The 10,791-nt window shown below is 39.3% G+C and overlaps 1 protein-coding gene across 1 annotated transcript; it reads right to left on the bottom strand.

Annotated features, from left to right (window-relative positions):
* Positions 1-2,533: 2,533 nt before the first annotated feature.
* On the bottom strand, positions 2,534-10,163 carry LOC309334369 (uncharacterized protein; the record flags this gene model as incomplete). Its single annotated transcript, XM_081882355.1, has 7 exons — positions 2,534-2,621; positions 4,028-4,196; positions 5,561-5,621; positions 6,291-6,421; positions 7,481-7,555; positions 8,893-8,960; positions 10,111-10,163. The coding sequence occupies 7 exons, from the start codon at positions 10,161-10,163 to the stop codon at positions 2,534-2,536; spliced, it is 645 nt and encodes a 214-aa protein (XP_081738481.1).
* Between the last annotated feature and the right edge of the window lie 628 nt (positions 10,164-10,791).

Genomic DNA, 10,791 nt, shown 5'->3' with positions numbered 1-10,791 from the left:
TACGCATGGTGGTGGTACACTAGCGATGTACTGACATTGTAAAGTCTAGCTCAAAACAGTAGCAGCAGCAACAGCAGCAATATTTTGCTATGATAGCAGCAACTAAGAGAGTGCAGAAAACCAGCTACCATTACCTCCTTAATATTTCAATAATAAAGACATATATATATATATATATATATATATATTTGATGGGCATCATTGTTGGGCAAATTTTTATAAAATTATGATCTTAAAATCAATATATATGAGTATGAATAGAGAGGTATAGACGCGCTACGACGCCAAACAGTTTTCCACACTGAGACGAATATAAGGCTCTATATATATTGACGTATACATATATATATATATATATACACTCGCAGAGTTGTACTAGTTTATAATATATTGTTGTACGCATGCGTGTATTATAGTGAAGAACTCATTTATATCCACTTCATTGTACGATAATTCACTTCCTTTTTGACGGACTGCCGCAGTCATAAGGGAAATGTGATCGTGCTAATATACACACTTTTTGCTACACTGTGTGTTGGTACACGGTACGACACTAACAGCGTGACAAACAACATGCACTATAATATACTCGGGATGTGCGAAAATTGTTTTTCCGCCCAAGCGTATGTATACAAGTTATTTGTATCATTATACATTCAGTTCCTAATACACTGCATGCAGACAAACAGGCGCTGATACAACACCCTCAGCAGCAGTAGTACTTGTTCTTGTATAAGCAGCAACTAACGCACTATTCTATAATCAACAGGGAAGAAGCCCACCCGCACTAAAAAAAACAAAGACAATATATATATATATATATATATATATATATATATATATATATATATATGATATATATGTGTCGAAATGTCTCAGTATGTACAAATTTAGTATCCGTATACACATGCAATAAAGCATTTCGAGTGGATAGAACAGTACGTGTCCAGGCAATATGCAAATGTGTATAAACGCGTCATTGTCATGATGTCATTTTCCCTCCTGCGTCTGGTTGACTGAACTTCAACAAACAACTGAAAGCATAAATCAGTGCTACAGCACACACGCAAATGTTTTCAGTGTTTTCGCAGCTGCCCCCAGTGACGTAGTGGCTGCTGCAGCGAATACTACCTTTGCTGTCGCTACAGCAGCTGCCATAGCTACTACAGCAGATGCTGCCGTACAAATGTGACTGCATACTGCAGCCAAACCTCTACATATATATGCGACTGCCACTAGTGCTCCATCTGCGGTTGCTGCGGAAACCGCCAATGTGCTACAGTTGCTGCTGCTTTTATTAAGGTTTTAACTTGATGCTGCAGTCATTGAGGCCGCTCTGCTGCGGAACCTGCAGCACTGGCAGTCGAGACTTACATAGGAGCACGATCACAGAATATCAAAGGCGTTCAGTTTATCAGAAAAAAACTATCGCAACATAAAACACCGTATTTGAAATGGATTGCTGTTCGCTTTGAGGAAGTAGCGGCTGTTTTGATTTCTCGAAGGGACGTATCGAGCTCTTGCCTGAGATGCAGCAGCAGCTGCTTCACTGACAGCTGCAGCAAGCACTTCGTGTTGCTGCTACAGGTGGTCCAACTACTATTCACTGAACTGCTGCTGCTATTACACTAATAGGTGGAGCTGTTGTTTCAAGTGAAGTTACTTCTACCTCTGCTGCCGCAGCAGCTGTTGCTGTTCTTGTAGTAACAGCATTTGCTGCTGCGCTGCAACCGTATCTGGCCGAGGCTTGCCTTATGCAGAAGAAGCAGCAATTGCAACTAGGTCTTACTTTTGTAAAATCAACAACGTAGTAGCTACAGCATTTCCCTGCAGGACTATTATCGAGCAGCACGTATATATATTATATACATATATGTATATATTTCTTTGTAGGTTTAGTTAGGGAGCAGTTGCAGCAGGTTGCTCAGGAAAACAAACAGCAGAATTTCTTCTGCAACAAGATAGCAGCAAGTGAAATATTTAGCCGTTGGTGAACATCAGCTGAAGCTGAATTTATCTGCAGCAGCATTCGCAGCCGCGTGCATTGCAGAGTTTACCGCAGTGGTAGCACTGCACTGCCGTCAACACAACCCCCACTTAAACCACGCCTCGTTTTTTTTGAAGCGATAAAACTACTGCTAGTTTTCTTGTTATTTTGCTCTCTTTGGTAAATAATATGATGCAACTCTTATAGCGCCCGCTACTACTGTCATCACTGCGATGCGGCTTTCGCTAGTGTTTCTTCCACACGCGCTTCCCGATTATATATATATACTTTCTGGCGCTCCTCCATCGGCTACATGCGTCTGTTGTCGTCTATATAACTTTTTCTTTACCTGTTGCGGTGTTTAATTCTCACCCATATAAATATGTTCCTTTTGTGTGTGCTGCTGCCACTATTACTGTTACTGTGGCTGTTACTGCTGCTACCACGTGTATTGCTGCTGTTGTGGCTGAAACTGTGGCAGTGACTATAACTATGCTTGTGGCATATATATACACGTCGTGGCAGAATCTTGAGTTATGGTGACGATCAGCAGCAGCTTGTAAAGCCATGTTCATAACCTGAAGAGCGAGCAGAACTTTCAGGAGTCGTTAGCGTTAACGTCTCCGGCATGTAGCTGTTAAAAAAGAAACCAGAGTAAAGCAAAAAACAACGCAGAAACGCGATTTAACACATGCACGCGCTTTAAACGAAGACCCAGCAGCCTCAGCACAACACGATTCAATGCAAAAGTGACTACGACTGCACATGCACCAGTCTCAGTAGATGCATTCAGAATATTCTTGCAGTAATCAACCACTTGCAGCAGCTTTCGCAAGAACAGCGCACGTCGTGGTCCGCTACCAAGAATTGCTGCTAGAAAGTGAAAAGCACGGTTGCTGTTGTTTGAGCTACAATATACTGTGTAGTGCTATTTCAGTTGCTCCTCCATACAAAAATGACACAGATACTTTAAAAAAGAAAAATTGGTGTCTTGTGGTGATCGCTGCTCTTACGGCTGCCACTATAGGCAAAAAAACACGTGCTGGCTGCTGCTACATATACGTGCTACCGTTCGACACTCTCCTGATCCTTTTCAAACTCCATCCAAATATAAATATTTAAATGTAAATTGTATATTAGTGGGCTGCTGCTGTGTATATACCGTCTACTCTGCTTGTGCTGCCATCCCTTTTCTACAACAGCTACCTGCGGCTATTAGTTCAGCTCGATCTATAGCGAAGTCAAAAATGGTGAAGTCCTGTTTTTACAATAATATTGCTGCTGCTTCCACATAGTAGTCCACATCATACGCAGCTATTGTGTCTGCTTTGAATAAAACAGTCAATTTTACTTCACAACCAAAAAGTCCCCGAAAGTTGTTGCGTCTATTGCATCGGACATTGATACTGCTGCTGCTGCTCCACCTGAGAATATATATATATATATATATATGTATATATATGTAGATTTACAAGTTTGAACGCAGCAGCAAAAAAAGCAGGGCTGACTATCTTCTGCTGTTCATGCTGCTACTGCTCATGTTTTGTGACTAGTCCACATATTTTCGTGGTATCACTGCTGCTGCTTATAAATCTACAAATCATTGCAATATCTATATATCTATATCTATATATATATATAGATATATATATATATGTATATGTCTACACTTACACATTTCAGTGTGTATATACAAGTACAAATAATATACGTAGCATATGGAAATAGCTTGCTTTTCGTACTACTGCTCCAATGGCTGAATCGGCATTCGCAGATACGACTCAAAACCGTAGGTAGCTGCTAAAGTATTACATATATATATACATATTACATACACACATACAAAAGCATAGAGTACTTTATATAGAGTTACAAATAGCTCTATACATGTGATATGAAAAAAGGTATATCTTAGCAGTTCCACGTGCAGCAATACACCGGTACACAACTGTATAACTTAGAGGAGGGAAAGTGAAAGATCTATAAAACTATACATATATAATTTATATATTATTGAGACTAGGAAAATTTTGGACTTACACTTGTTCCTGCTTTTTTTCTTGCAGCATAGCTCTCTTGGCAATTTCCTCGAAAGCTAAGTGGACGTTTGCTGCAGTTTTAGCGCTTGTTTCGAAATATGGCATTTCACTGCCTCCTTTCTGCCTACAAAAGGCCTCAGCTTTGGCTGCTGAAACACGCCTCTTCTCTCCTGAAAACAAAAACCAGCAGCAATTGAAGCAACAGAATCACCAATCGCAGTCATCTTCTAACATATCGAGACGTCAATGCGTGAGTTTGTATATGCAAGCACAAATAGAGCTTACATAGAATGTCTTTTCTCTCCCAAACAAACAATAGCAGCCAAACAAAGCAACAGAACATATATATATGTGCAAAGATGCAGATAAGTAGATAGAAAAATGTATATCGATATGAATAAGACTTATACGTGAGATGAAGGTACAGCTTCCACCACTACAATATGCTTCTATTCTCTTGAGAAAAAACAGAAACAAGATAAAACCGCACTAGAACTGGGTCAGTCGCTCACTCTATCTATGTATCTGGACCCGTGTATATATACGTTTATCTGGGTATAGAAAGAAGGGTACATGTGCATATTTTATACATAGTAACTCTGCTGTTAAACACGCGTTTCTCTCCAGCGCACTGCAACACTAATAACTATATCAATCGCTCTCTAAATATTGAACTAACATATATATATATATGCATTGTTGGATCCTTTAGGCAAAAGCATGCAACTTTTCTCTCATGTAAACAGCTGCAATAGTAATAAAAGCTTTAATCAGAGTAATCAGGCAAGCTTTTAGACAATATAAAATATATATATATATATATACTGAAGTGTACGTAAGCTAATCACGTATCTTAGGGGGAAATTACAAAAAAACGTACATGTGTAAATTCATTTAAGCGTAGCGTAGACGTATAATTATTTGTCACGTATGTATTCTACATATGTATATATATAGACTTGTGTGGAACTCATATAATCGAGAAGTGTATATACATCATATATGGATATAGACAAATATAGTTTCACAAATAATCAAGAATCGTAAAAACCTGTGCAATTATTATGAAGGAATGATATATATATATATATATATATGTATATGTAGACAGAATGCCACATATTTGAAGAGAGTCAGAGAGACGTGAAAAATTCTTTCACGCTTACTATGATTTGTTGATATTGGTTTCTAAGGCACTCTCTGTCTCCAGCGTGAATCTGCATGAGTCTACAGATATGTATATATATATATATATATATATATATATATATATATATATATATTGGAGTAGTTGTGTAATATAATACATGCGGTCTGGTGCCTACTGTGTATGTCGATGCAATGTACACGACGTCAAAAATGGGCCTGAACGAAATAGGGAACCTTGCACATATCTAGCTGACATGCACATCTTTATATTCACATGCATATGTATATGTTCATATCCACAAATTCAATTATAGCTGTAGTTCATATATATATATATATACATATCTATGTAAGCTGGAACTTATATAGCGCTTGTGATACTTACGCTCATCGACTTTATTGCCAACGACGACAAAGGGAAAGGACTCGGGATCAGGCGGAGAAGACTGCAGCAACAAAAGTGAAAGCACATAAAGAAAAAAAGGCTTTTTCAAACTTGCTGGCGGTGAGCATCTTTCATTCGAATGAATGCAAAAAAGCTAGCCAACAGATAAATTTCCGACCCATATATATATATATATATATGGGTGTCTGCATAGTAGATGGATTCTTGTATACATGTATATATATATATATATATATATATATATATATATGCATACAAATGACTAGATGTGATAAAGTAAATCTCCATTATAATGTTGCAAACTGGCAAAGACATTGGCAGTAGTGGTCTATCGAACACACAAATATATACCATTATATATATACACACCGAAGTCTGTTTGGAGAAAGCTTGAAGATACATGTTCAGAACTCTCTTATATTCCCGATATGTTCGTATGCATTGACTCAAACTTATATGTATAAAAACACACAAATGAAAGTCGTCGAAAAACTATTACTGGAACAGTTTCTGACGTAGTTTCATCCACTACACACAGACTCTCAAAAGCAGAAGTGAACTGTTTCCTCCAAATGTGTGGAAGAGCTTTCCATTCTATTATCACTAGGACTAATATATTTCAATCTTATCACCCATTATATACATATGTATGGCCTTCCTCTAGCTTATGAAAAGTTTTGTAGCCATGCAACGGAAAAATAGTGCTTGCCTGTATAAGAAACTCTTCTTTCCATGATTGAAGACTTTCAAAAGACTTTGGACTTGTAACATCAAAGACTAGCACGCAGCAATCCGCGCCGCGATAGAAGGCCACGCCTAAACTTTGAAATCTTTCTTGCCCTGAAAAAAAGAGTCAAGAACAAATAATTGCATCTGCCTATATATATATATATATATATATATATATATATATATATATATATATATATATTTGCCCTGTAGAAAAGACGTAGACATACACGTATGCATCTGCCTAATTGTGTGTATTACATACATGTGCCCTGAAGAAAGAGACTCAAGGAGTTTTTGTGCACTTGCCTATCTATTCATATGACTCTATGTTTCAAAACAATGCAAACTAGTGTATGTTTGACACGCGCGTGCACAAATAGATATATATATCTGCGTTACTGTACACAGAAAGACACATATGTACATACACATGAAAATGATCTGGCAAATACACCATGCAATATATCAATCCCTTTTACTGACACTTGTAGATATTTGGACTCTACACATAAGCGTGAACTTCCGTACGCAAGATATTGGTAATAATCGCTGTGACGAATCCACTAGAGAAATGAAATCGATCGCGTGAACAACGCTAGTAATCAAAAATCAACATTTCCTACATACAGATCAACATATATACGTATATATATATATATATATATATATATATATATATATATGCATCCTTATACATTGTGTACGGCATGAGTATAGACATGCATAATGGTAGTGCAGAGCACGTAAAGAATTCTTTACAAGCCCGACGATATGTATATCTCTTGTATACCTGTATATAGGCAGACGGACTGGCATCAAAAAAAGTTACTTCTGGAGTCTTCTACACTAGACGTCCATATACGAGTGAACATACTACTATAAATCATGATACATCACTCATATATATATATATATATATATATATATATGTATCTGTTAATGTATTGTTGGGAAAGCTGGTGATGATAGGTGGTGTGCTGAGCCACCTGCTGCCGCTTTCAATTTTATCATTTCTCAAACCGAAGCTGCTGCAATTGTATCGGCTAATCGACTCTTATTTATTATGCAGTCAACTTTTCTTCTAGTCGTCGTGTAGTGATCGCGCATTACTGCCGCTACGTTTCAGCTACTGCTGCAACTGGTGTTGCTCCAATATTCGAAAAATACCAGCAGTATCCCAAATTTGAACAGTAACTTCTTTGTCATCAAGCAAAACCTCCTTCGTTAAGAAATCAGCGCCAACTGAAATAGCAGCCATACACACAAATACACACACACACACAGCACCAGCAGTCGCGCACTGAGCCCAAACCGCATGCACCACAGTAGCAGAACTACCACACCAGCAGCAGCACGTATCGAGCTTCTCTAGCAAAGCTGAGGATATATAATATACACTGAGGCAATAGCATAGCACAGTCTATGCAAGCACAGCTTCTCTGCGCGCATGCAAGTGAGGTGTGGTGGCTCAACTCATCTTCTCTATGCAGCAACCGCTTCGGCAAAGAAGCAGCAGCAGCAGCAGTAGTAGCAGCATCTACACCAAGAAAACTACCACAAAAAGCTCGGATACATACGTTCTTGTTTTGGACATAGGTATGTGCATCCATATATATAGTGAGAGATGTGTGTGCGTTTCCACGATTACACATATACGTGAAGAAACGTGAGTTTCAAATCAATTGCACAACCAATCGCCTGAATTCGATAAACAGCTGCTGCCTTCTTAAACAAGCTGCACTGCTATCATGGGGCAAGCGTCTATTGCTGCTCCTGTTATACACAAAATACCCCTATTTCTTCTTCAAAGCTTGAACCTGTTACTGCACAGTACTCACGACTATTGTGCTGATACGGCTATCATCTTTCTGCTGTTTCCGCATACCAGTCTCCTACCCATGCTACTACATATATGTATATATATATATATGTTATACAGGTTGTGCCTGCGGTTCAGCTGCTACTACGACGCTAGTGCTTCAGTTGAACGAACGTGCTGTCAGTGTGTATTACAGGCTTACATTTCACTTCTCTCCTTTTGCTGCTGCTATTGCTGGTGTATTTAACATAATTTCGAGGACTTTTTTCACACGCTGAAGCAGCTGCTTCTGTCTCAAAAGCAAGTACCTTAGCATTTCTTGACTTGAAATATTGATATATATTCGCCTTTGTACACTTCAAACATATAAAGTATACATGAATATATATATATATATATATATATATATATATATATATATACCTTTCTGCTGCAACAGCTCAATCTCTGTTTGTGCCGCTGCATCTGCTGCAACTCACAAGTGTTACATCGACTGCGCTCAAAGAGATGTGTCTAGCATCATATATATATATATATATATATATATATATATATATATATATATATATATATATATATATACTTGTTTGTATGTGAAAACATATGTATGCATATACGTATAGCCAAAAACATCTGTTGAGTGGAGAGCTGCTGCTACTTCTGTTGTTGCTGCATTTGTTCCTGCTGGAATTCTTGACGTTGTCACTGCATGTGCTGGAAAAGTTTTTCAGCTGCCGCTGCTGAACAAAAGAAGACGTACTAGTTGCTTTGTATTGGTTAGAAAACTTTTTGTTGACGTACTGATTCATCAAAGAAGTCTTCCCCACCCTAAAAACAACATATCACTTCACAGTGTAAAACCACAAATTTTTCTATATGTGTATATAGACACAAACACTGAATTTGAATACTTGGAGAGACACACATTACTTCACTTGAAATATTGATATATATACGCCTAAGTACACTTCAAACATATAAAGTATACATGAACATATATATATATATGAATATGTGGTGCATGTATACATTAATTCGGGTGAGACGAATCAATAAATGTAGACAAACGATAGCAGATGAGGGACAGCAGGACAACGAGAGAGACAGCGCTAGCCAGTAAGAATATGCGTGAGATGTGTGTGTATATAGCTAAACAGAAAACGCCGTTTTTACAGCAAAGCTTACTATCAGAGAATTTGTTATCTGAAGAGTTCTTCATTCTAATGATATCTAGACAGAGGCAGAGCAAGAAGCACGAAGACGAGCATGAAGAAGTAGACGAAGAAATTTGGCAGCAGAGCAAGCGAAGGGACAAGGCAGAAAGTTCTTTGAGCAGTGAAGAGAGTAGGAAACACTGCAGTGGTCGTAGTAGTAATGAACGAGTCGTAAGAAATGATCAGCAACACAAACAATTTTTGAAAAATACCTAAAGACGATTGAAACCGGGCAGCAGGAGCAGCAGGGCCGCCGCCTCAGCCTCAAGTGGAAGTTTCAGCAACATAACAGCGCATCACCAACGACAGCATCTGCAACAGAAGACGCGCACAGCTGACAAAACTCCAATAGCGGCTTTATTTGATGAAAACAAAAACTTTAAAATTACTCATAAAAAGCGCAGTAGTAAAGCCAGCAGCTCCACCACTGCAATGACAACAACACCACTTATAACGCCAGAGACGAAGTCAATGCAGCAGAATTTTCCACAAAAAAGGCCATGCAGTGGCAGCAGCCAGAGATCACGTGCAGAAACGGCCCCGGAGCAGCAGCACAGAGGGGAGACATGCATGCGGAAGGATTCACAGCAGCAGCACTAAAAAAAGCAGGGTGAAGAGCAGCACAGCAGAAGCAGCTGCAGTGACAACGGTAGGGTTAGTACAAACTGAAAAAGAGGGTAGCAGCATTAACAGCACCAACAGCAGTCGCAGGCCCGCACTGCCTGCAGACAACAAACCTCCTGAGTTAAGGTGAACATACGCACCCGCTGTCTCCGAGAATGATTACTTTAAGAAGGGCTTTTTTCTTCGCAGGCATTGTGTTGAGTCAAGAAGAGATGAAAGAAAAATCAAGAAAAAGTGCAATTCTTTTCCGCAATCGGAGCAGCAGTATTGCGCTTCTTGAAGAAGAAGCACCACCACCGTGTGTGTAAAAATAAAGCCCCAGCAGTGATTTCGAGCAAAACAGCGAGAAGAGTAGCAGCAACAAACCACCAAAGACTGTACGTCGCAGGACAAGCCAGCACCACCAGCAGCAATCTCAAAACAACACTTTCTGCTCGTGCAGCACCAGGGACCTTGGAAAACCAGTTCAAACAGCGAATGCAGCGATTCCGGTCCACTGGAAAAGCAGCAGTTGCAGCAGCAGCGGCAACTGTGCAGTCACTTGAACAGCAGCGACCGCAGCACCAGCAGCAGCATGAGTGATTTTTAGACTCCTGCCACAGTAGCAACAGCAGCCGTGCAATAGCAGCGGCGCAAGAAAAAAAAGCAACGGCAGAGTTTCAGGAAAAATGCTGCAGGGGAGCGAGTTTAGAGCAAACCTATTGACTGATGCGGCAGCACGACCAGCAGAGATAGCAGGAAGAAAAGCAAAACTTCAGCGATAACAAAGAACACAGCAGCAACACGAGCAACAGAAGCAACACGACCTGTAAGAATCTCCA

Source organism: Podarcis erhardii (assembly GCF_964252035.2).
Source record: "Podarcis erhardii genome assembly, contig: HAP1_SCAFFOLD_240, whole genome shotgun sequence".
Taxonomy (NCBI): Eukaryota; Metazoa; Chordata; class Lepidosauria; order Squamata; family Lacertidae; genus Podarcis; species Podarcis erhardii.
The sequence above is the reverse complement of the archived record's forward strand: the minus strand, read 5'-3'. Positions and strand labels throughout refer to the sequence as shown.